Source organism: Pelobates fuscus, chromosome 4, assembly GCF_036172605.1.
Source record: "Pelobates fuscus isolate aPelFus1 chromosome 4, aPelFus1.pri, whole genome shotgun sequence".
Taxonomy (NCBI): Eukaryota; Metazoa; Chordata; class Amphibia; order Anura; family Pelobatidae; genus Pelobates; species Pelobates fuscus.
The window spans coordinates 111666066-111692527 of record NC_086320.1 but is presented as its reverse complement, the minus strand read 5'-3'; the positions used below and the strand labels follow the sequence as shown (position 1 = coordinate 111692527).

General features: G+C 41.1%; 1 protein-coding gene across 1 annotated transcript in view; it reads right to left on the bottom strand.

Annotated features, from left to right (window-relative positions):
- Positions 1 to 24798, bottom strand: part of NPC1 (NPC intracellular cholesterol transporter 1) — an 88741-nt gene extending 63943 nt beyond the window's left edge. The window contains exon 1 of the mRNA XM_063451475.1: positions 24324 to 24798. Within this exon, the coding sequence (XP_063307545.1) occupies positions 24324 to 24380 (57 nt within the window). The 5' untranslated portion in view covers positions 24381 to 24798. The remainder of the gene's footprint in view (positions 1 to 24323) is intronic.
- Positions 24799 to 26462: the final 1664 nt, after the last annotated feature.

The following is a 26462-nucleotide window of genomic DNA, read 5'->3' as shown; positions in this document are numbered from 1 at the left end:
CATGACATTATCCGTACCAAAGGAAGAAGAGTGGCGACTTTATACAGCGTTGACTAGCCAAAACCCTAGGAGTGATGAGACATTATTTAACATACCAGGAGTTTGGGCAGAGAACAACCCACCAGGACTGGCCCGCAATATTCCACCTATAAAAATTGAACTATCATCCAGGAGAATGGATTAAAGAGTGGAATAATGTACCGTTAGGGCCCAAGTGGAGAGGTCCTTATGTTGTTCTTTTGTCTACCCCTACAGCGATAAAAGTAGCCGAAGTGACTCCGTGGATACATCACTCCAGGGTTAAACCAGCAGCAGTCGATTCTTGGCAAGTTACAGCAGATCCAGAGAATCCCTGCAAGATCCGGTTAAAACGCACTACTCAGTCGGAGTAACGAGGAATTATTGTGGATTACAAATTTTATTATTTTTGGGATTTGGTGCGTGAGTGAGAAGGCCATAATAAAGCCTGTCCGCCCACCGACGTATAGTTTATAAGCCAGGGAAAGTCTCGAAGGGACTCCTGTGAAGACGAGCAGAACTCCATTCCCTGCTGCCCTTACATCCTGGAAGCTGAGGTGCCTTCGCACGGACGAAGACTGAGGATGACGGCGAAAGATGTGTTTTTGATAGTGTTTATTTATGTGTGTTTTTATATTCAGGAAGGTAGAGGTACCGACACGCCTAGCTGTGAGGTATGCATTAAGACTACGAGAACAGGTAACCATATTTCCCAAACCCTAATTTGGCATTCACAATACGAGTGTAAAGGAGATGTATCGAGATGTAGATACCTAAATATAGACTATAGTGTGTGCCATTTAGGAGTAGGAGAACCTAAGTGCTTCAGTCCGGAGTATCAACCTCGTACAATTTGGTTGACTCTCAGGAATGGAGATCCTCAGGGGACCCTAATTAATAAGACGGTGTTAGAATCCGTACATTCTTCGGGTGTTCTGCTATTTGATGCGTGTAAAGCGATATCGAGTGGTAGAAAGCCGTGGAATGTATGTGGGGATCTTAGATGGGAGAGGACGTATGGGTCTAATGATAAATATATTTGTCCCAGTAGTAAAAATAAATATGTGAGTCCTAGATGCCCAAATAAAGACTATAACTTCTGCCCATATTGGTCTTGTGTGGGGTGGGCGACTTGGGGACAGACAGTAGACAAAGACATGATAGTGACTAAGTTGCCGACTAGCCCATATTGTAAGTCTATGGAATGTAATCCCATCCATATACTTATAAATAACCCCGATAAGTTCTTAGACAAATATGGCAATTTATTTGGGTTTCAGATATACGGGACGGGTTTAGATCCTGGGACAGTATTATTTATAGGGATAGAGACTGATACGGTATCCTCCCAAACTCATCAAGTATACCATTCCTTTTATGAAGAGATGAGTATAGATAATAAGATCCCCCATAATGCTAAAAACCTGTTCATTGACTTAGCTGAAAGTATTGCCGGTAGTCTTAATGTTACCAACTGCTATGTGTGTGGAGGTACTAACATGGGAGACCAATGGCCTTGGGAAGCAAAGGAGGTAATGTCCGGTTCTGAGGCAGTTGACCAACTAATATCTACACAAGCCGATTATCATATGAGTGTTAGAGGTAAATCTGAGTGGAGATTAAAGACCTCCATCATAGGTTATGTTTGCATAGCAAGGAAAGGAATAATGTATAACACTTCTGTAGGAGAATTAACTTGTCTAGGGCAAAAAGCTTATGATGATGATACAAAGAATACAACTTGGTGGTCGGCTTCAAATGTCTCAGAACCATCTAACCCGTTTGCTAGATACGCCAATTTAAAGGATGTGTGGTTTGATTTATCCATCACATCTACCTGGAGAGCCCCAGCAAATTTGTACTGGATCTGTGGTAAGAAAGCCTATTCGGAGTTGCCACAGGACTGGGAAGGGGCATGTGTGTTGGGTATGCTCAAACCATCCTTCTTCTTGTTACCGATTGAAACAGGTGAGACTTTAGGTGTTAAAGTGTATGATGTGAATCATAGGAAGAAAAGGGGGCCCATAGAGATAGGCGCCTGGGAAGATGATGAATGGCCTCCCCAGCGTATCATAGATTATTATGGGCCAGCCACGTGGGCTGAGGATGGTACCTTTGGTTATAGAACCCCTATTTATATGCTCAACCGAATTATAAGATTACAGGCGGTGGTTGAGATTATCACGAAACATCACAAGCGCTCAATCTTCTAGCGAAGCATAACACCAGGATGAGGACAGCAGTCTACCAAAATAGATTAGCCTTGGATTACCTTTTGGCAGTAGAGGGAGGTGTATGTGGGAAGTTTAACCTGAGCAATTGCTGTCTTCAAATAGATGACGACGGGCAAGCAATAGCTGAGCTTACTAGCCATATGGTTAAACTAGCGCATGTGCCTACTCAGGTATGGAAAGGATATAATCCAAGTAGTTGGTTTGGTAGCTGGTATGAGTGGTTTGGAGGGCTTAAGGCAGTGGTAGGTGGAGTCCTACTGATTTTAATGTTGTGTCTACTCCTGCCGTGTCTTATACCCTTAGTAGTTAGGTCTGTGCAAAGCCTGATAGAAAATATAGCAGAGAGGAAGGCTGCTGCACAGATAATGGCGATTTATAAGTATAAGGCTCTAGATCAGGGAGAACCAATGCAGGAAGATGAGTGTTGAAGATTCACATCATAAGATAAGTCTGGTCTGGTTCAAGGTAACTTGCGGTGTATGCAAACCAAGGTTAAGTGATGCCTCAAGTAATTGTGAAATATCAAGAGGCATCAAAGGGGGGAATGTGGTGGAATCTCGGTAAAAATAAATTTAGTAGGCCGAGATTACCACGTGGCATGTGTACGTGCATATGCTGACGTATCGATCAGTTGGTTGCACGAGGCAAGATACGATCAGTAGTGTACGGAGCATGTGCAAGAATACAGGATGTAGTATTCCCCCTCCTCCATTGTGCTGGACAAGCCATGCGGTCAAACAGGAAGTTAATTCTCATTTGTGTTGATTGGTTAAGAGAATGTGCGGGTGGAGCTTAATATGGGAGGAGTTATGTGCCTATATAAGGAGCCTGCACTATTGTCCGGGGCTCAGAACTTGCTGTATTTTGGTGACGTTAGTCCCTCTGAGTCCCGATCGGTGATCCAATAAAGAATCTCTTCCTTCCTGAAGAAACCTGTGTCCATCTCTCTGTGCTTGGCTTCCGTCAGTTTCTCCGGTATCATAACAGCCATCTGAGGAGTGGCCAGTGAAGTTATCACTAGGCTGTAATGTAAACACTGCATTTTCTCTGAAAAGAGTGTTTACAGCAAAAGGCCTGAATGTAATGATTCTACTCACCAGAACAAATTCAATAAGCTGTAGTTGTTCTGGTGACTATAGTGTCCCTTTAAAGATGAACCCAGGCATTCGTACACATTACACAACTTGTCACAGACATCTAAAGCACAGTCAGGAGATATTTACTAATGAGATGGTGTATGAAAATGAAAGCCACAATAATCTTTATCCCAAATAAAACTCAGCAACCAGAACTTCACTTTTTCTTATTAATATGCCTTACTCTACAGACAGCAGATCGTATATATGTATACTTCATGGCTGTATTGATAAATCAAAGCCCTGAGATATGAATTTGCTTCAAATAATAAACACTCGAGTCTGCCCAATGCCCGCCATGCAAGTTTGTGACTGAACAGCAACGCCACTTTGGCCCCTTAAAGCATGACATTTGTATTCACGTTTCAAGTAATAGCGCAAAAGCTGCAGAAATTATTTTTATCTTCAATTAAAACTAATGTTATTTACGTCTATCTTGTCCCTCTGAAAGAACACTAAAAAATAAAAGTCACACTTTTAAAGCTCTTCTTTCTCCGTTCTGCTCTAACGAGAAGGAACGCTCTTCACAATGAGATTGTCTTTGTGTTTAAGGCGTAATTAATGCCGTTTCTTAGGCTTCCATGCACTAAAACACACAACACAATGTGTTCTTTGTTAAAGGCAAACTAACACATTACTATAAATTATGTTAATTACATGGCAGAACATTACGGCCTGAAAATGGAAGCCAAAGGGGAGAATGACTGGCATTTAAAATAGTATCGTATTGTGACAATATTACTTACGCTGGTAAATATAACATTTATTATGATTAACAAACACTGTTACCTCCCGATGGTTCCTCGTTCCATAACCCACACCTTTACCTGCATGACATCACTTAATAATGCTTATTTGGGCATCAGAGAAATGGCCTATGATCACATGCATGTTCTGATATTCTTTTCATATTTTCCCATAGGAAAGCATTGGATTGGCAATTCTGATGATCTCCAAGGAGGCGGGGTGGGTGCAGAGCCCATCGGCATCTCCTCGTAGAGATGCACTGAATCAATGCATCTCTATGAGGAAAGTTTAGTGTCTCCATGCAGAGGGTGGAGACCCTGAATGTCAGTTCTGCACACTGTGCAGCACTGCCCCAGGAAGTGCCTCTGGTGGTGGTCTGAGTGACTGCCACTGGAGGTGTCCTTAGGAAGCAATGTAAACACTGCCTTTCCTCTGAAAAGGCATTGTTTACAGCAAAATGCCTGCAGGAACTGAATATACTCACCAGAACAACTAAAAAAAGGTTGTAGTTTCCTGCCTATAGTGTCCCTTTAAGTACCAGAAGTATCTTTAATATGTCTGCCTAGAATTGCTAATGAAACAAAATTGATCTGATTCATGCCTCATGAAGAGTGTTTGCCTTTGTATGAAATATGTCAGCCTGCCAGCTTAGGTAGTGATGTATTATTACCTTTGCACTAACTTTTTACATTTTCATAAAGCTGCATTCTTAAATTATACTTTTTAATTTTTAACTTTTTAAGCTAGTATAAAAAGGGAGACTTTATTTACAAAGGGATACTTTTTTTTCTAATTGAATTTCCAATTGTTTGTTTTTTATCCTTGCTACCCATTGAAACTTTGTTTTTAGGGACGCTTAGAGCAGTTAGAACCTTGTAATAGTGGCTTTACTTTTTCCATGCTTATTTTATATACACACACCTATAATTTACATGTCTACTGTATGTGACAATTTTTGTAATTCAGCCTCAATTAAAATCTCAGACCCTGTACGGAACTTTAAGAGAGAATAGCACACATTGCTAAAACATTTTTAAAACGCAAGATTTCTGAAAAGCACAAATAAATACATTTAAAAGTGGCCCCTAATACCTTACATCAAATGCCTCTAAATTGTAAGAGTGTAATCAGAACAAATGGAATCTACTGTAGATCTGTCTGGCCCAGTTGGGTTTCTCAATACCTTTTTGCCAATAGTGTTTAGCGGTGCAGAATTTGATTGTGCTATGTAAAAAGGGGAGAAAAACTTTTTATAAATACCTGTAGGTAATTCACACCCCTACCACAGTCTCCAATCTAAGTCTGACTTTCTAGGGAAGTCTTTCACTTCACACTACCAGATCATCTACACCCCCTCATTAGGAGTGAGGCAGAGGGCAAATATATTTTTTTTCCATTAAAATTACCAAGTTTTAACCCCTTAAGGACACATGACATGTCACGATTCCCTTTTATTCCAGAAGTTTGGTCCTTAAGGGGTTAATCGTCTGCATGGTTATTTGAGTCTGCAGACTTTGGTTTGGCTCAGGGTTATGTTATCAGATCATTTTGGCACAGATGTTTGCTACAGTTTGATAAAAGTCTGTTACCAACTTAGGGTAGGGTAAAAAAAAAAACTATTCCGTTTAAAAGTGATTGCATCGATCACGGAAAAAAAAGAAAACAAAATGCACATAAATGTGTTCTAGTTTGGTTTGTGATATTTCATGGCAAATATTTCCTGTTAACCCCTTCACGACGGGTGACGGACGAGGTCCGTCATCCTGGGGATGCCCTTAACGACGGGTGACGGACCTCGTCCGTCACGCGGTAAAATTAACCCCAGATCGCCGCAATCGCGGCGATCGTGGGGTTAATGGTGCTCCGGTCTGCCTCTGCATTAGAGGCAGACCGGGAGCACCGGATCGGGCTGTCCCAGCTCATGTGCCCGCTCTGACAGCATGTCAGAGCGGGCACATGTGCTCTGTATACTCACCTCCGCCTCCCTGCACTTCCGGGTTCACTGTGAAGTGCAGGGAGCCGGATCAGTGATGATCCTGCCCCCTGGTGTTAAAAAAAAAAGTTAAATTAAAATCCCACCCCCCTTTACCCATATTAATAAAAAATTAACCCCTTCCCTGCCAAATGATCACTGACTACAGTGATCAATTGGCAGGGATTACATTTTAATATGATCTGATTTTTTTTTTAACCCCTGAGGGTTAATTCTTTTTTTTTTTTAACCCTCAGGGGTTAAATTTATTTTATTAATTAATTTAAATATTTTAAAATGATAAATTTAGCTAGCTGGGGAGGGTGGAAGTTAGTGGGGAATTGGGGGATTTAGTGTTAGGCTAACTAGGGGTTAACGTTAAAAAAAGTTTTAAAATAAGCTTTAAAAAGTTAAAAAATTAAGTTAAAAAAAAGTTTTATTAACGTTTAAGTAAAAAATAAAAAAAAAATAAACCCTTTACCCAGTCCAAATAAAAATTAACCCCTTACCTGCCAGTCTATCACTGCCTACAGTGATCAAAATACAGATCACAGTATTATACTGTGATCTAATTTTTTTTTAACCCCTGACGATTAACTTTTATTTATTTTTTAACCCTCAGGGGTTAAATTAATTTAATTAACTAATTTAAATATTGTATAATTAAATATTTTGCTAGCTGGGGTGGGTGGGAGTTATGGGAAAATGGGGAATTTACTGTTAGTGCTGCTTACTGCTAGTTAGGGGTTAACGGTAAAAGAAAAAGCTTAGAAAAATGTTAAATCTGTAAAAAAAAAGTTTTACGAAAGTTTAGGAAACTTTAAAAAAATTAATAAGCAAAACAAAAGTTTAAAAAATAGTTTTAAAAAGTAAAAAAAGTTTTAAAAAGTTACAAAATTAATTTAATAACGCTCATTACCACTACACCTGGTACAAGCTAGCGGAAAAATGATCCCACGCTAAGGTTCAAAATATGCCTTTTGAAATACCCTGGGATGTCTTCTTTAAGAAATGGTATGGCTTTATGGGGTATTTGGATTATATAGCCTGGTAAAATACTCTAAAATGGGACATGGGCACAGCGTAAAAATTTAAAGTTTGAAAAAAAATGGAATGGCTGTGTCCCAAATGTGCCCCTCCGATGTCCACATATACCTGGCAAAGGTACATACGGGGGTATTTTTGTACTCAGCCGACATAGCTGAGCAACATATAAAGTATTATAGAGTGGTGGTACACATAAGGTTTGCAAAATATACTGTGCAAACTCACTTTGTGTGTCAAAAAGGCAGAAAAAACGCTTATTACCACTACACCTGGTACAAGCTAGCGGAAAAATGATCCCACACTAATTTTCAAAATATGCCTTTTGAAATACCCTGGGATGTCTTCTTTAAGAAATGGTATGGCTTTATGGGGTATTTGGATTATATAGCCTGGTAAAATACTCTAAAATGGGACATGGGCACAGCGTAAAAATTTAAAGTTTGAAAAAAAATGGAATGGCTGTGTCCCAAATGTGCCCCTCCGATGTCCACATATACCTGGCAAAGGTACATACGGGGGTATTTTTGTACTCAGCCGACATAGCTGAGCAACATATAAAGTATTATAGAGTGGTGGTACACATAAGGTTTGCAAAATATACTGTGCAAACTCACTTTGTGTGTCAAAAAGGCAGAAAAAACGCTTATTACCACTACACCTGGTACAAGCTAGCGGAAAAATTATCCCACGCTAAGGTTCAAAATATGCCTTTTGAAATACCCTGGGGTGTCTACTTTAAGAAATGGTAGGCCTTTGTGGGGTAGTTTGAATTTAAAACTTACGAAGATGCTTGGAAATTGCATATAGGCCCAGCGTCAAAATTCAAAGTTCTGTAAAAACTGATATGGCTTGGTCTCCAATATGCCACTGTAGCTTCACAAAATAGTGCCAAAGACATTCATTGGGGATGTCTTTTTACTCAGAAGACTTAGCTGAGCATAATTTGGGGGGTTTGAACTTAGTGGCACATATGAAATATACAAAATGCCCAGCAAAAATGCAATCCGTATGTAAAAAATGCACAAAATTATTTTTTACCACATACTTTGGCATGTAATGGTAAAAAAATGGGGGCATGTTAAGGCACAATATGCACCTTATGAGATACCCTGGAGTGTCTACTTTTACAAATGGTAGGCCTTTGTGGGGGTTTTTGAACAGTCAAACTGTTATAATACCCCAAATGGAAGCATAGGCTCATTAAATCCGTCTCTCAAAATTCTACTGTGAATACTGAAAAAGACAGGTCTCCTGTATGGCACTGTAGCTTCACGAAATAGTGCCATAGACATACAATGGGGGTGTCCTTTTACTCAGAAGACTTAGCTGAGCATAATTTTGGGGGTTTGAACTTAGTGGCACATATGAAATATACAAAATGCCCAGCAAAAATGCAATCCGTATGTAAAAAATGCACAAAATTATTTTTTACCACATACTTTGGCATGTAATGGTAAAAAAATGGGGGCATGTTAAGGCACAATATGCACCTTATGAGATACCCTGGAGTGTCTACTTTTACAAATGGTAGGCCTTTGTTGGGGTTTTTGAACAGTCAAACTGTTATAATACCCCAAATGGAAGCATAGGCTCATTAAATCCGTCTCTCAAAATTCTACTGTGAATACTGAAAAGGACAGGTCTCCTATATGGCACTGTAGCTTCACAAAATAGTGCCAAAGACATACAATGGGGGTACCGTTGTACTCAGCAGAAGTAACTGAACACATAATAAAACTTTGTACAGGAATAGCACACACCAACTTTACAAAATACACATGAGAAGTTCTTTGTTATACGTTTGTGTGCGAAAACCCCCCAAAAACACAATTTTACTCCAATATTTAGCAGAGGTTGGCGGTAAAATGGCTACGTAGAAAGTGTCAAAACAACCTTAGGTAAATAGCCTGTGATGTCTACTTTATATAAATATATACTTTTGTGTGGCAATTTTGTTTTATTTTATGGCTATTAGGCTTACAAGACAAACATACCAAATTCTAAAATCGCTCCACATTAAAATTTTATTTTACTCCTTGTGCTTTGTGACCTGTAACTACCAAAAAAAACTTAAAATCCCAGACACATTATATATTCTGTAAATCAGAACAAATAAATGAATTTATTTTTAATTACTTTCCTTAACCTGCACTAATTATGCACACATTATGATTGCAAAAACTGTAAAAAAAAACAATATTTTTCATTTTTTTTGCATTTTTCTGTATTTTTTTTATAATAAGTAAGCATTTATATATATATATGTTATATCAAATTAAAGCCCTTTCTGTCCTTTAAAAAACAGTATATAATATGTGTCGGTGCAATAAATGAGAGAGATGCAAATTGCAGTTGAACGCAAACAGCAAGAAAATGCAAAAATTGCTTGTGTCATTAAGCGTAAGTCAAGCTTCTGAAGCTCTGTCCTTAAGGGGTTAAAGGCAACAAACATAACAAGGGACATGAGAATAATTCACTGACCTCAAACTGACTAGCCCAGTTTGAAGTCTGAATGATTTCTATTTTGTTTTGTTTGTTTTTTTAAAGTTTTGTTTTTCAGCTCTGACAGAAAACAAAACTGTTCCCAACAATGACCTTATAATAAAATAATTAAACCAATTTGTTATATTTGGGGGATTTTTATAGTTTGTTTTATTTTAAAGCTGGAATGCAATACGCTTGAAATTGGAACATACAATAAATCTCATCATAATACGTCAATACACAAAATACACCATTGAATTTGGCCTTTACACCATTTAACTCATGTTTGACGAAACAAGTATTGTCCAAAATACAAAAAACAAAAGCAGTTAAGAGACGATGACCATTTCCAGGCGAGCATGTCTAGGACCTACTAAATAGATGGGGGCGCAGCAATCCAAGGGAAGTAGCACAGAGGCCTCATTCATCCCACACTGTTGCAGCCATTGTTTATTACTAGCAGAAAATGAACTTACACCATCCAAATGGAAAATTAGAGTGGCGAGAGCCTAAACCATATAACGTATAGAATTATTTTAGAAGATTTGGTTCACAGTCAAAGATCAAGGACTAGCTCCTCGCGGCGTTTCACAGACTGTGACGCAGTACAAACCAGCTTTGTTATTAGCTTGCAGATGGAATGTAAACAAGTGCTTTAATGATACACATGATCAAGGTTAGCTGGAAACTCTGGCCTTGTGGGTGAAGGCAATAACCTTTAAAACCAGCACATTGTAATTACAAAACATACTCCAGTGAACTGGAATAGTTCTATATCTCTACTAAAAAAAAATCTAATTACAAAATGCAAGGGATTTTTGCTTGTTTTTTTAAGGAAATAATTATGCTAAAAATGATCCCTTAAAATATAACAAAAGAATGAAATAGATGAATGTTTATAGTGATGTTCAGACTCTGTGCCTGCAGAGTCAGAAGGTTTTAGTGTACATTAAATATTAGATACAAAAGGACAGAAGCAAAGTATATACAAAATATCCCATCAATCATTTCCAATCCATTCTAATATCACAGACCTTCATTTAAAGTTCCTCATAATAAATAAAGCTATTGAATTGGGAGACTTTGTACTTTCTAATACGGAGGTCACTTCTAACATTTGAAAAGAGGGGAGACACTTTATTACCACAAAAGGCAGTACAGACTTGTTTAATTATAATGTGTTCAACATTATACCCATAAATTGGATAAAATGACTCAACATAGCTCAAAGAAATATTGCTATTCTAACCCTCATATGGCATCTAGGTTTACACACACACACAATATATATATATATATATATATAGTTTAAAATGGAATAAGGCAAAAATGTGATTCTTTGTTAAACAAATTTACATATGCCCACCCAGAATCCTTTGCGGTTGTAACATCACTGCAGATTTGTGATTTCTGTGGGAAACACAAGTCTTATGGCTTGACTGGTGTGCAGATTTTTGTTTAACATTGTATTAACTATCCATAGACTTCAGGTGGAAGGGGTTTTCAATCACAAATTTTCCCCACCATAACCTTTTTGGATATTGTAGTGTTCTTAAATAATTACTGTGTTCTAATGGGAGACTCTTCCTTTTATAAATCCCAAATTAGCTAGTTTAGATTATCAAAATTAAAAAGGGGTGTGTAATAAATACCTCAGGCACCAGGAGTGCATTCCGGGACCTGCCATACTACACCAAACAGCTTCCCTGTTAGTCACTAATAATAGCAGTCAGCTAGAAATCAATTGGCTGGTTTACATCAAGACTAACGAAATAGAGAGGTGAACTATAAATACCTCGGTCACCTGAAGTATCGTCTGGGACCTACAGTACTACCCTTAACAACTTCCCTACTAGTCACAAATTATAGTAGTCAGCCCGGAGTCAATAATATTGATCCAAATAAAATCAGAGCAACCCCGAAGACCACAGACCAAACAATGGATATAAAGAAACAAGCCTGAAAGTACCTTAGTCTCCAGGCATGTTACCTGGGACCTACTTAACCACAGGATCCAAATGTCTAATCAAGTGCCACAGTCTATAACTAAATGCCTAGGTTTTTTTCCCGCCTTTTATTTTCATTTTTCGGTGAGGCATCGGAAATGGCTGATACCCTGCTAGAGTCTGGTCTTATACAACAGAGTCACCTACCCAAACACCTCCATCAATTTCAGCAGCATGGGATCCTGAGAGGGTTCGACAGATTGTGTCGGCGGCCCGCTGGGGAGATCTCTCTTCAGCCCTGATGCCTTGACTCTCCCGTGACCCACTCTGCAGTCCATTACTTTATTATTTTGCTTATGTTCTCTTGTGATTGTTTCTCCATTTATTATTTTTGTAAATGGCATTCAGCAAGTATACAATGTTCTGTAGTACACCCGACTTTGCATCGACTGATAGCCCTTATTGCACCATCATCAACCCCCCACTCACCTATAAGTTGTTTTCGTATTTTACTCTACATATTTTTATGAGGGGGATTTGGCCTCTGTAGCCTGAATTAAGGTTTCAACCTTTTGATTTTACTTACACTCTTTGGAAGGCATCAGATGCTCCTTGCCTTCAGCTACTTATTTTAATATCGTCTATGTTCCATAAAGACATAGGTAACATCTCATTTAGATGCTTCACCTATTATACGCAAGAAAAAAAAATAAAAAATACAGCCCAAGTTCCCAATGATAAATCAGATCTTTATGCAATTCTGTGTTCTTGTTCTTTGTTTTGACTTCTTTTTTCTTACCAGTGTATTGTATACTATCTGTGGCCTGTAAATAAAGAAAGATTGACAAAAAAAAAAAAAAAGGGATTGCTCAGAGAACGGGGGAGATGTTTAGGGGGTAATGTTAATATGGAGAGGTGGGGAGAGGGAGTGTTTTGGTCAATAGATGTATGTACATTGATTTTACTTCTACAGCTTCTATATAGCCCCAGGATGTTATACATTATTACATGGTTTAACAGATTTAACCTATGATTCTATTTTAGTTTTGTTTAGACTTCTTTGATATATATATATATATATATATTTTTGTATTTTATTTTATCCCTGCGTTGCTTTGAAAAAAAAATAAAAAATTATGGTAACTTCAGGGGACCTGCATGTCAGTGGCAGTACCCGCCTTGGGACCATAAAATGCTTCCAAGAGTCTATGACACTAACCCTGGCTTTCTCTACCTTCCCTCCCTTTACTACATCCAAGCGCTCTTCCCCACCCTGTCTGCAGACAGCTCCAGGAAACCGGAGTAACCCGCTTGGTCTTCAATCACTCCCTGAAAGCCAGGGAGAGCTACCATAAAATGACCGCCCATTGGCACTGAACTTGTGGAACTAATTTCGGCCATGACCCAGCGGCCGGTCCAAGCTTTATTCTGGTGGCGTTTCTCCAATTCCTTATGGATGCAAGTGCTCTTTTGCGAGAATGAATGCTCGGATCAGACCTTTCCAACAATGTCCATGTGAATGTTCGGTATAGTTCTCAGTTTTTTGGGGATATTTGTGTTTTGGCCTTCTCTGTATCCAGGAGATAATTAGTTTCAGAGTTAGATAATTAGATAGTCTCCCAAACACAAAGACACCAGGGATAGACTATGTCCACAATGGAAACCTCCTGCCTGGGATCTGTGTATAAAAGGTCGCATTGTCCCAATAAAGTTCTTCACTGTCCCAACATCAAGTGTCGTCATCAAGTGGGGGGCATAAGGGCTATGACACTATTCAGCTCTTTCTTCCAGCTCGAGGCATATTCCAGCAGAGATACCCAGCCGGGGTATAGGAGCTCCACTACAGTGTCCTTTTATGGTATTTGCTTATTTATTAAATTATAATTTACAAAAAAAAAATAAAAAGGTGCTTGTACATTCCCTATTCCTGTTTTTAAAGCAGAATATCAAAGTTCCAAAAAGGGCAGATAATTCTCCCAAACAAATTATGCCATCAGCATTCAGAAAGAAGTGACTGTGCACAAAAGCACTGTGTTCAATCGACCTCCACTTGTCAATAGTCAGCATTCACTGCTGGGCACATGACAGTCAGCTGAGATGACTAGTAGATTCAGTTACTGAAAGAGTGAGAGGCTGTGTTGCATCTTTCAAGACAACAAAATTAGCAGACAGTAGACACTAAACATGTAAAATACAATGGTTAAAACTATTAGTATAAGGGGGGGCGGGGCCTGGCCACCGAGAGCGGAGGACGCAGACCTGGTTAGCTCCTGCTCTGCAGCAACAATTAAGGTGATTTAAGCAATTAAATCGGGACCTCATCGGGCCAAAAAGGCAACCAGCCACAAGGTGAAACCTGGGGCACACAACGATGTCTCATAAGCGGCGACTTCGGAATATTACACCAGCCCAGTCTGAAAGGCCTACACGCGTGGTCGGCGCGCGGGAGACGGCCGCTCCCCCGCCGACAACCACGGCTGACAAGCAGAGGCTGGAACCCCGTTCCCCCCCCTCAGGACCGGTGGGGGTCATCCCGGTCCACCATCGAGAGACCCAGGTGCGACCTACTAAGTATGCTCCAGCAACACAGGGGCTTGCAACAAACGGAGGTTCTACACCCAAAATGGCGGAGGCAGCGTGCACCCACAGTGAGCTGGCAGATATAGAGCACCGGCTTGACAGGGCCTTCCAAGCCTTCTGGGACAAGCTGGAAGCTCTAATGTTCCCAGAGACCTCACAGGCAGTGCCTGTCACCAATCCACACACTCACCCAAACGGGATCGAACAGGTGAAGGCATGGACACCTTGCGCACTGTGCCGCCCAAAGAGGCGAAAGCAGCAAGACACCCACAAGCGACGGAGGATCGAAGTCCCGCTGAACAGCAGTAGGAGCCTGTTGACAGCCCCAGGGAACCGTCAAGTAACCCGGCGGAGGCACATCAACCAGACCTCCCACATACTGAACGGCGAGAACTTAACCCCACGAGACCAGAACCACCTGCCTCACAGCCTGCTGGTGAGGATCCGCTCCCTACCCGCACAAGGCATAGGCTGACTGACAAAACGAGAGAGCAGACGGCCCTAATCGTTTAACGGTACCCAACACTCACATGACAATCGGACACTCACGCACCCTGAGAGGCAGACACATCCAAGGGGACTCATTTTTTGATAACTAGACTGTCCTTTCATACCGCTTGCCAACCCCCCCTGGAAAGCCCACTTAAGCTACTTGTAACACAGTTTTATGGCAATCCCGTGGGTCATGCCACACCATCCCTAACTACAGGACTAAGCTTACCAATATCTACTAAGCGGTGAACTTAACTAAGGTCTACTACGTAAATATAACTATAAACGAGAACCTAAACTACTGAAATACTAATCTCTTAACATAAAAATGTGCCTGTTTAGCGAATGTCACAACTTGTATTGCGAATGTTCACCAATTCACCCTGATGTAGCTGTTGTGGCGCACCAAGGTTATTTGTTAATATTTTGCACAACAAAAATAAAGAATTAAAAAAAAAAAACAAAAAAAAAAAAAAAACTATTAGTATAAGAACAAACTAAGAGCATTTACATTAATTTCAGAGACAATCTAAATAATTAATCTTTTTTTTTTTTTCAATTCTTTATGTGTGCATCGGAAAACACATACCATACATCTTAAAGGGACACTACGATCACCAGAACACCTTATTGGTGTTTTTGTATTTGTTGGGGAGTAGAATCAGTTCATTCAGGCCTTTTGAAGTAAACACTGTATTTTCAGAGAAAATGCAGTGTTTACATTACAGCCTAGGGATATCTCCACTGGCCACTCCTCAGATGTCTACTAGAGATGCTTCCTGGGGGAGTGCTGCACAGTGTGACCGCAGTGTCTCCACCAACTCCTCTGAACTTTCCGCATAGAGATGTGTGAAGGAGTTTAGGCATGCGTGGGATAGGCATAAGGCTATCCTAGGGATCGACCGATTATCCGTTTTACCAATATTATCGGCCGATATTCGGTATTTTCTGCAATATCGGTATCGGCCAATATAGCTACCGATATTGCCGATAATACCTCCTAGGACCGCCAGGCTCATTACAAGCCCGGCGGTCCTGGGGGGGCCGGCAGCAAGCGCTGACTTACCTTGTCAGCAGCTCCCCAGTGTAAATCTCGCGAGACCCGCGCCCGCAGAGCATTGCCACGGGTTACCATGGCAACGCTCCGCGCGGCACTAAGGGCCGCGAGATTTACACTGGGGAGCTGCAGGAGCTGCTGACAAGGTAAGTCAGCGCTTGCTGCCGGCCCCCCAGTACTTAACAAACCACAGGACCACCAGGGAATACTATATCCCCCCTCCCTGGTAAGAAGCAGGGAGGGAGGACCAAAAGTAAAAAAAAAACACAATTTAAATATAAAAAAAAATAAAAATAATTAACATAAACCCCCCCCCCCTTTTACACAAATTACATCACTACATACACACACACACACACTGCATTGCATTACATACACACACACACACACACACACACACACACTGCATTGCATTACATACACACACACACACACTGCATTGCATTACATACACACACACACACACACACACTGCATTGCATTACATACACACACACACACACACACACTGCATTACATACACACACACTGCATTACATACATACACACTGCATTACATACATACACACACACTGCATTATATACACACACACTGCATTGCATACATACACACACACACACACTGCATTGCATACACACACACACACACTGCATTGCATACACACACTGCATTGCATACACACTGAATTGCATACACACACTGCATTGCATACACACACTGCATTGCATACACACACTGCATTGCATTACACACACACACACACACTGCATTACATTACACACACACACACACACTGCATTACATACACACACACACACACACTGCATTACATACACACACACTGCATTGCATACACACACACTGCATTGCATACACACACACACACACACACTGCATTGCATACACACACACACACTGCATTGCATACACACACACTGCATTGCATACACACACACTGCATTGCATACACACACACTGCATTGCATACACACACTGCATACACACACTGCATTGCATTACACACACTGCATTGCATTACATACACACACACACTGCATTGCATTACATACACACACTGCATTACACACACACACACACACACTGCATTGCATTACATACACACACTGCATTACACACACTGCATTCACTATACACACACACTACACAAACACACTCTGCATTCACTATACACACACTACACACACACTGCATTCACTATACACACACTACACACACACTGCATTCACTATATATACACACTACACAAACACTCACTGCATTCACTATATATACACACTACACAAACACTCACTGCATTCACTATACACTCTGCATACACTATATATACACACACTACACAAATACACACTGCATCCACTACACACACAGCTCCCCTGTCTAAATACACTTCATCCACTACATGTGGCATGTATATTTTGTGCATTTACCGTTAGAAATAGTTTATTTTTTCAAAATGGTAAATGTACAGAATATCGGCAAGTTATCGGCTATCGGCCTGAAAGTTCACAGATTATCGGTATCGGTATCGGCTCTAAAAAATCAATATCGGTCGATCCCTAGGCTATCCTAGATAGAAGATAAGGCCAGGGACTAATGAAAGTATTTAGAAAATTGGGCAGACTAGATGAGACAAATGGTTCTTATCTGAGTCACATTCTGTTTCTATTAATTCACTGCATCTCTATGGAGGAGATGCTGATTGGCTAGGGCTGTGTTTGGCTTGTATCATATGGAAAAGCATTGTGATCATCACTTCTGATGATGTCAGCCAAGCAGGGAGATCAGGGGCAGAGCCAGCAGCAGCAGACTGGTATAAAGGTAAGATATTAGGGGGCTAGATAGTGTTTTAACACTATAGGGTCATGAATACATTTGTCCGTTTGTGTTCCTGACCCTACAGTGTTACTTTAACACGGTTATTGCTGAACACCGTGATAACATCTGAAGATATTTGCATAAATATCGTCATTCTCAAGTTCTTATTTCAGTCCACAAATAGACTCAAATCATGATAACAAAATGATAGGGAAAAAACAGGAAAAGGTGTATCAATGTTCATTTGGGTAAAAATAAAAAGCAACAAATAAAAAGGAACACAGAAGACATTTAGAAGCTGACTGAGGAAGCAGTTTTTCGGTGAAACGCGTTTTGGATAATGAGAGGATCTAATTTTAGACCTATTGAATACATTTGTATTATCCACATAGAATTTTAAGTTTTTTATTTTCTAGAAAATGCATGGATACGTTTTAATATTACTTTTATTAATAAATATATCTTTTATACTTATAAATTGAATTGTATCCTGCGCAAGTGATTCCAGAGAGGGGCAGTGTCACCCCACAAACTGACACTAGGCTTATATACTTAGAGCCAGTTACCAAAAGGCTCTAAACAAGGTGAGCATTTCTGTATTTTATTTATATTGATATAATCAGTATTTAAAATACTACACTTAGATTGGATCATCTGTGTCTTTTTCTACTTAATGTGGAGAGGAGCATACACGTTTATACCTTGAGAGAGGGGTCGTGTGATCTACCCAAAAAAGACACAGACGTCTGGAAGTTTAGAGCCTTACATCTGTAAAAGGCTCTAAAAAATGTGAGTGTATTCATACTTATAGCTCACAAAACAAAATAATCCTTTATGGTCCTTTTTTGATATACTGCACAATCATTTGTATATTTTCTCTTTATGCAATAAATACAAATGTGATATAGAGGGTAAGTGCCTTTAACCCCTTAAGGACCAAACTTCTGGAATAAAAGGGAATCATGACGTGTCAGACATGTCATGTGTCCTTAAGGGGTTAAAGCACTATATATATTTATTCACTTATTCTTTAGACTTACACCCAGCGATGCACTCGAGAAAACTAAGGGTTTAAAGGTTATAAACACCTGCTAATCTAAAGTTTCTCTGTTGTTTTTGGCTATCTTCTATGTGTGGTGGGTTAATAAGAGTACCCACAGAGTGTATTTAGCAGCTGACTTTCATTTTCATACAATAATTATATAGCACCACCTTTTCCACATCCTTTGTGTGCATATCCAATTTCTTGAGAAAAAAAGAGTCTGCGTGATGTCAGAGGAGGAGCAGATCGCTGCATGGACTCTCGTTGATGGAAAATCAGGTAAGGGATGCCACTTCTTTTTCCCCTAATTTTTTCAAGTCAGTTTGGTGGGTGGTCTCTGAATCTAAATGTATTTTAATCTTAACGCTTTAGTGTTTGTTTAAAGGAGCACTATAGGGTCTGGAACACAAACATTTATTCCTGACCCTATAGGGTTAAAAGCACCATCTAGCCACCCTGATCCCCTCATGCCTCCCTAAATATAGTAAAATCTTACTTGTATTCAAGTCTGGAGCTGCTGGCTTTGTCCCGGTTTCCTTTTGACTTGCCCACTGCCTGCTGACATTATCAGAAGTGGTGTTCTGAGGCAATCACAGTGCTTTCCCATAGGATTGGCTGAGACTGACAAAGTTAGATCAGGGGCAGAGCCAGCACAATTCAAACACAGCCCTGGCCAATCAGCATCTCCTCATAGAGATAAAGTGAATCAATGAATCTCTATGAGGAAAGTTCAGTGTCTGCATGCAGAGGGAGGAGACACTGAATGTTTGGATGCATTTTAGGCAGCCATGACCCAGGAAGGACCTCTATCAGCCATCTAAGGAGTGGCCAGTGAAGTTATCACTAGGCTGTAATGTAAACACTGCACTTTCTCTGAAAATACAGTGTTTACAGCAAAAAGTCTGAAGGTAATGGTTCTACTCACCAGAACAAATGCAATAAGCTGTAGTTGTTCTGGTGACTATAGTGTTCCTTTAAATACTTCCAAAAAGCATGTTTTGTAAGAACTGCAATAACTACATTTTATTTATTATTAAACAAGTTGAATAGTTTTATAAAAGGTTGGATCGTTATATGGAATAAATGTATACTGGCAAACATTTGGTGGAAAGAAAGGTACAATAACCTGTACGCAAAATTAGAAGTTAAACTATTCGGTGGACTCAGGAGGAGGGGTACAGGGCAAGGCGTTACTTACCTGAACCTGTTTGTCAAGGACGCCACCATCTTCTTCCAGCGGGTCTACTTCAGCACCAGAAGCAGATGTTATTGCTGTACTCTCATACAGGCACGCGAGTACAGCATTGAGGTCTATGGAGGATCCCGTAAGGCCACCAGATCTTCCATAGATAAAGCCAATTTCCTGCAGCCAGGGGGAATTTACATTTGTAGATGGCGGTAGCTCTGCCCAGTGTCTAGAAGTGTCAGATGTAGTAGCAATACGAGTATTTCTATCTTAATAAAATACTAATTTTTCAGGGTGGGATGACAGTGCCACTTTAAAGGACCACTCTAGTGCCAGGAAAACATACTCGTTTTCCTGGCACTAGAGTGCCCTGAGGGTGCCCCCACCCTCAGGGACCCCCTCCCGCCCGGCTCTGGAAAGGGGAAAGGGGTAAAAACTTACCTTTTTCCAGCGCTGGGCGGAGAGATCTCCTCCTGCTCTCCTCCTCTTCTCCTCCCCGTCGGCTGAATGCGCACGCGCGGCAAGAGCTGCGCGCGCATTCAGCCGGTCACATAGGAAAGCATTCATAATGCTTTCCTATGGACGCTTGCGTGCTCTCACTGTGATTTTCACAGTGAGAATCACGCAAGCGCCTCTAGCGGCTGTCAATGAGACAGCCACTAGAGGACATAGGGGGAAGGCTTAACCCATTCATAAACATAGCAGTTTCTCTGAAACTGCTATGTTTATGAAAAAATGGGTTAACCCTAGAAGGACCTGGCACCCAGACCACTTCATTAAGCTGAAGTGGTCTGGGTGCCTAGAGTGGTCCTTTAATCAGAAGTACTTCTACTGTCACCAATTCATTTTTCTGCCTAAGGAAAAAAAATAAAAATAAGAAGCTACAAAAAGGGAACGTACCTTTCAGAGGTTTCAGGTGTTACACGTGTTACACTACCTACATACAGGTAGAAAATTAGTATTATTAAAAAAAAAATCTAACTGTTTGAAATAAATCATTACAAAAGTCTGATACCTATGTAGTAAAAGAATGTATCTACCTAAACTTCCAGGCACTGAGTAAACACCAAAGAAAATTATAGCAACCCAGAGCTATACATGTCCTAAGAGGCCCAAAAATCTATATCAACTGCATTGGACAAAATCCATTTGAGGAAGTGCTAATTAAGCATTAAACACAATTTGAAGAATTAGGCTGGGAGCCTGTTTATGCTGCAGTTTGTTTGGATCTTTAACTACTTTGGAAGAATAAAATCATTATTTTAAAGAAGCAAGCAGCGATGGAATATATACATGTCCTGTGATTATGTATTTTTGTGTCTTTGTTCAAAATTCAATTTAAACCACAGATGGATACATTTTCTCTTCAAGTTTGTTAAAAAATTATAGTTTCAAAATCGTTGTAAACCGCTCACAGGTTAGTGTTAATCTGGAATATACGAATTAGGAATATTTTATTCATACTCATAAATGCTGATCTGAAATGTATATATACATATCATTCTGTGATGATGTGCCTCATGGTCCATTTTCATTCATTTGCTGAATTCCTAGATTAATGGCCACAATTCTTTGAAACACTTGGGAGGCAATCTCCACTCTTCCCTGACTGATTATTGATGGTAATTATTTAATGGAGTCAGCCATGTACCAACAGCCTCATGTAGTAACTTCAAGGTAGGAACTGGCTTGTAGCATTATATAATCACCAATGCTCAGCCTCGATTTGGGTAGAAGAAGCACTTGGTGTGTGTTCTTCTGCTGACGCACGCTGTTCCTTTATGTAATCCTAAAATCTCTAATAGAACTGATCCCCAGGAATACCCAGGGTTCTGATACATTCAGTAGCACTGACTAGACTATTCAAGATACCAAGGATGATGGTCTATGTCTGCAGATGATCACAGCATGGAGCTCTGACCACAGAGTGACATCAGGAATCTGCTCACATAAACTGCTTAAAGGAACACACCATTTAACAATTTATTAGATATAGCCACAAACAAGTAAAGGCCTGGATTTAAAATATTAAACAGTAAGGGCTACATTCATGGGCCCAGACTTGGAGAAGGGTTTTGATATTTAGTTAAATTAATGGGTTTTTGGTAGCTTTGAGTGACAGGCTGGTGGCTAAAAACTCTACTTAAACCAGGTCCCTTCATGGCAAGTCACTTTAAAAAAAAATTAACCTTTATTATTTCCCGCCCTCCCTCCCAATATGTGCATGGTTAATTGAACATTGGTGTAGTTTCCCAAGTGAATTGTCATGAGAGCAGGTCGTATCCCTCACATGGAGGGCTAATTTAAGTGCACTGTAGTCTTCTCATGGACCCTGAGGAATTATCTGGTTAATGGCACCACTGTGCAAGGATTATTGCTACAGGTTATTAATCATAATATACTGTTGCGTATGCGCCTAGGCCAATTCTAGTGGGAGCTCGCTATGCGTTTAAAGTTATTAATGTTATTTAAGTTAATATCTTTTTAAATAAATTGGTTATGCATTGTTATATTAAAATATTAAGAAACATGTGTTTTGCATTTTTAAGGATATTTTGTCACAGTGTGGATTAGAAATAAAAGCTGTGGCCTCTTCAAACTACAAACTTGTGTTGTGTCTTTATTTGGGTGGGTAATTTATCTCAGACAACCATACCCTGGATAGATGGTGCCAAAGTCATGCAAGTATTTTTTTTTTTATATGTTCTTTGGTGATGCATAAAAAAAAAACTTGCAATAAAATACATACTTGCTGTCTACAGCCTTTGCAAACCATCCCATTTTTCTCTGCAAAAATCTTCAGTTTCTGCCAGGGAATACTGCAATCAGAGGCCTCTCATTGAGAAACCTCGGTGCTAGAGTCACATCTACACAATTATGCCTCTTAATGACTACAGCCCTGTTATAGTTTTGAACGTAGGAGCAAGCTGCTACCATTCCTTAGTAATGGCGCAAACCATTTGGCAACGGTTTGCCATCTTACCTGGTTCCTGACGGCATCAGAGGTTTCTTTCCTCTTGGCTGTGACAACAACCCGCTTTAGTAGAGTTGCTGAAGCTGGATGTTGATCCCACCAGCCAGTTATTGGACATACAGACTCCAGGCACCATGACCACTTCAAATCACTGTAGTGGTCATGGTGCATGGGGAAGAAATGTGACATGGCAAGTTTACGAAAGAAATGAGGCAGGCTGGACAAATGTGAATGTAAAAAAGTGTAAACAGAGAGAGATTGTAGAATGCAATGGATTATTTGAGTTCAGGTCCAATACTGGTTCATACAGCAATTTACAGAAACAGAACGCTTTATTAATTGTACACATTTTATGCTAGATTATATATCCTGGCAGTTTCTGAATAAGTATATTGTAATGAATAATAATATATTTGTTAAAACGTGTCTGACCCATTTCCCTAAAATGACCCAGATCAGGACTTGCCAAGTCAAACAGGAATTACTTCCAGGTGTCTTGGTGCTCATCAATCATGTGAAGTCGCCATACCATGAGCTCTGGAATAATTGATTTATGCCAACATGTACAAGTCTCAGTACTGCACAAGATTATTGAGTGTTACAGTACCGAGCAGTATTTCACCTGCCATCATTTAAATGGTGCCAGTTGCTGCCTGATGTCCAACAAACCTCAGGCAGCACCAGGACATGTCCCATTCTGCCAGAAGTTAAGGCCCCCAGACTGCACAGAGGTGATCCATACATTACTAGCTGTTTATTATATCACCACCTGTTTATTATGTCACCATACAATGCAGCACCTTCCCAACGAAGAAAAACAACAACCAGGTAGATTAAGTAAAATATAGATAGATATACACATACACTGCATAGCAGCACTAGTATATTCCGCCCCCCCCCCCCCCATGAAAATCTCTCTTTACAGATATAATAGTAAATATAAACATTTTAGGTAAAAATAAATAAATAAGTGACAGGACAGGTCTATTATACAACCTCTGATTTGCTGATTACTAGAGCAGTGCTTTACAGTCTATTCTCCCTGTAGTAATAGTTGTATAACTCAATGCTCTCCCTCATTACATATTTATCCCATAATTATCTACCCTGTCTGAGGGAGCCACCACCACCAACAGCCATCAGTTAATCCAGAACAGCCAAGCCCAGCAGCCAGTCATATATTGGGAATAACTCTGGATTTCTTCCTACTGACAATATACCATGTGCTAGTTATATTCACGTCCTGTAAGCATACGAGTCCATGAGTTACTGTATGAATTTGTGACATACTTAACCCCTTAAGGACCAAACTACTGGAATAAAAGGGAATCATGACAGGTCACACATGTCATGTGTCCTTAAGGGGTTAATGATGAATGCGTGTGTGTATATCATGGGCTGAGTGATGCAGGACGCACACTGCCAGTAGAATTGCTATTTTATTTTTTAAATTCAGTTCTATAAGAAAAGCAAAATGTCACCCAAAGCCATAGCGGTGCCAGCAGTCACCGTATCTATCACTCAATAAGTTAAAGCTCACACAGACTCTCTCCCCAGGAGCTCACACTCACCTTCTCAGTGAGCAGCAGTAAAACAAGAAAATGAAATAGCTTCCTGCCGACAGTCATCCTGCGTCCAGGAGCTGAAATATATATGCGGGTTCTGAGAGCTGGTAGAGTATATCACCGGGTTCTGAGAGCTGGTAGAGTATATCACCGGGTTCTGAGAGCTGGTAGAGTATATCACCGGGTTCTGAGAGCTGGTAGAGTATATCACCGGGTTCTGAGAGCTGGTAGAGTATATCACCGGGTTCTGAGAGCTGGTAGAGTATATCACCGGGTTCTGAGAGCTGGTAGAGTATATCACCGGGTTCTGAGAGCTGGTAGAGTATATCACCGGGTTCTGAGAGCTGGTAGAGTATATCGCAAGGTTCTGAGAGCTAGTAGAGTATATCGCAAGGTTCTGAGAGCTAGGAGTCACAGAGAGTGAGAGCCGCTCCCTCCTCTATGAGTTTGTCTCCTTCTGTCACCGGCTGATGACTCCAGCACAGCACAGCTCCTCCTCTTCCTTCCTTCCTAGTACGGAGCATGCTCACACTCTCTCTCACCCTCAGTGGAGTTAGGATTGATAGAATGCACCCCCCTCCCCTGCAGTCATTCACTTGGGCTGGGCTTCCAAGCATGCTCACACTCTCCTCAACTGCACTCTAGGGTTAGGCTTCCTAGCACGGAGCATTCACACACTATACCCCCCACCCCCTCCTCACTGGGGTTAGGCATCCTTGCATGGAGCATTCACACACTCCTCTTACCTGCACTCACTGGGGTTAGGCATCCTAGCACGGAGCATTCACACACTCCTCTTACCTGCACTCACTGGGGTTAGGCTTCCTAGCACGGAGCATTCACACACTCCTTATCTGCACTCACTGGGGTTAGGCTTCCTGGCATGGAGCATGCTCACACGATACCCCGCACTCACTGGGGTTAGGCATCCTTGCATGGAGCATTCACACACTCCTCTCACCTGCACTCACTGGGGTTAGGCATCCTTGCATGGAGCATTCACACACTCCTCTTACCTGCACTCTCTGGGGTTAGGCTTCCTAGCATGGAGCATTCACACACTCCTCTCACCTGCACTCACTGGGGTTAGGCTTCCTAGCATGGAGCATTCACACACTCCTCTTACCTGCACTCACTGGGGTTAGGCATCCTTGCATGGAGCATGCTCACACTATACCCCGCACTCACTGGGGTTAGGCATCCTTGCATGGAGCATTCACACACTCCTCTGACCTGCACTCACTAGGGTTAGGCATCCTTGCATGGAGCATCCACACACTCCTCTCACCTGCACTCACTGGAGTTAGGCATCCTTGCATGGAGCATTCACACACTCCTCTCACCTGCACTCACTGGAGTTAAGCATCCTTGCATGGAGCATTCACACACTCCTCTCACCTGCACTCACTGGGGTTAGGCATCCTTGCATGGAGCATTCACACACTCCTCTCACCTGCACTCACTGGGGTTAGGCATCCTTGCATGGAGCATTCACACACTCCTCTCACCTGTACTCACTGGGGTTAGGCTTCCTAGCATGGAGCATTCACACACTCCTCTGACCTGCACTCACTAGGGTTAGGCATCCTTGCATGGAGCATTCACACACTCCTCTCACCTGCACTCACTGGGGTTAGGCATCCTTGCATGGAGCATTCACACACTCCTCTCACCTGCACTCACTGGGGTTAGGCTTCCTAGCATGGAGCATTCACACACTCCTCTCACCTGCACTCACTGGGGTTAGGCTTCCTAGCATGGAGCATTCACACACTCCTCTCACCTGCACTCACTGGGGTTAGGCTTCCTAGCATGGAGCATTCACACACTCCTCTCACCTGCACTCACTGGGGTTAGGCTTCCTAGCATGGAGCATTCACACACTCCTCTCACCTGCACTCACTGGGGTTAGGCTTCCTAGCATGGAGCATTCACACACTCCTCTCACCTGTACTCACTGGGGTTAGGCATCCTTGCATGGATCATTCACACACTCCTCTCACCTGCACTCACTGGGATTAGGTTTCCTAGCATGGAGCATGCTCACACTCCTCTCACCTGCACTCACTGGGGTTAGGCGTCCGTTATGTTGATACTGTTTCCATGACATGCCTTCTGCTACTATGCATGACTATAAAACAGGTG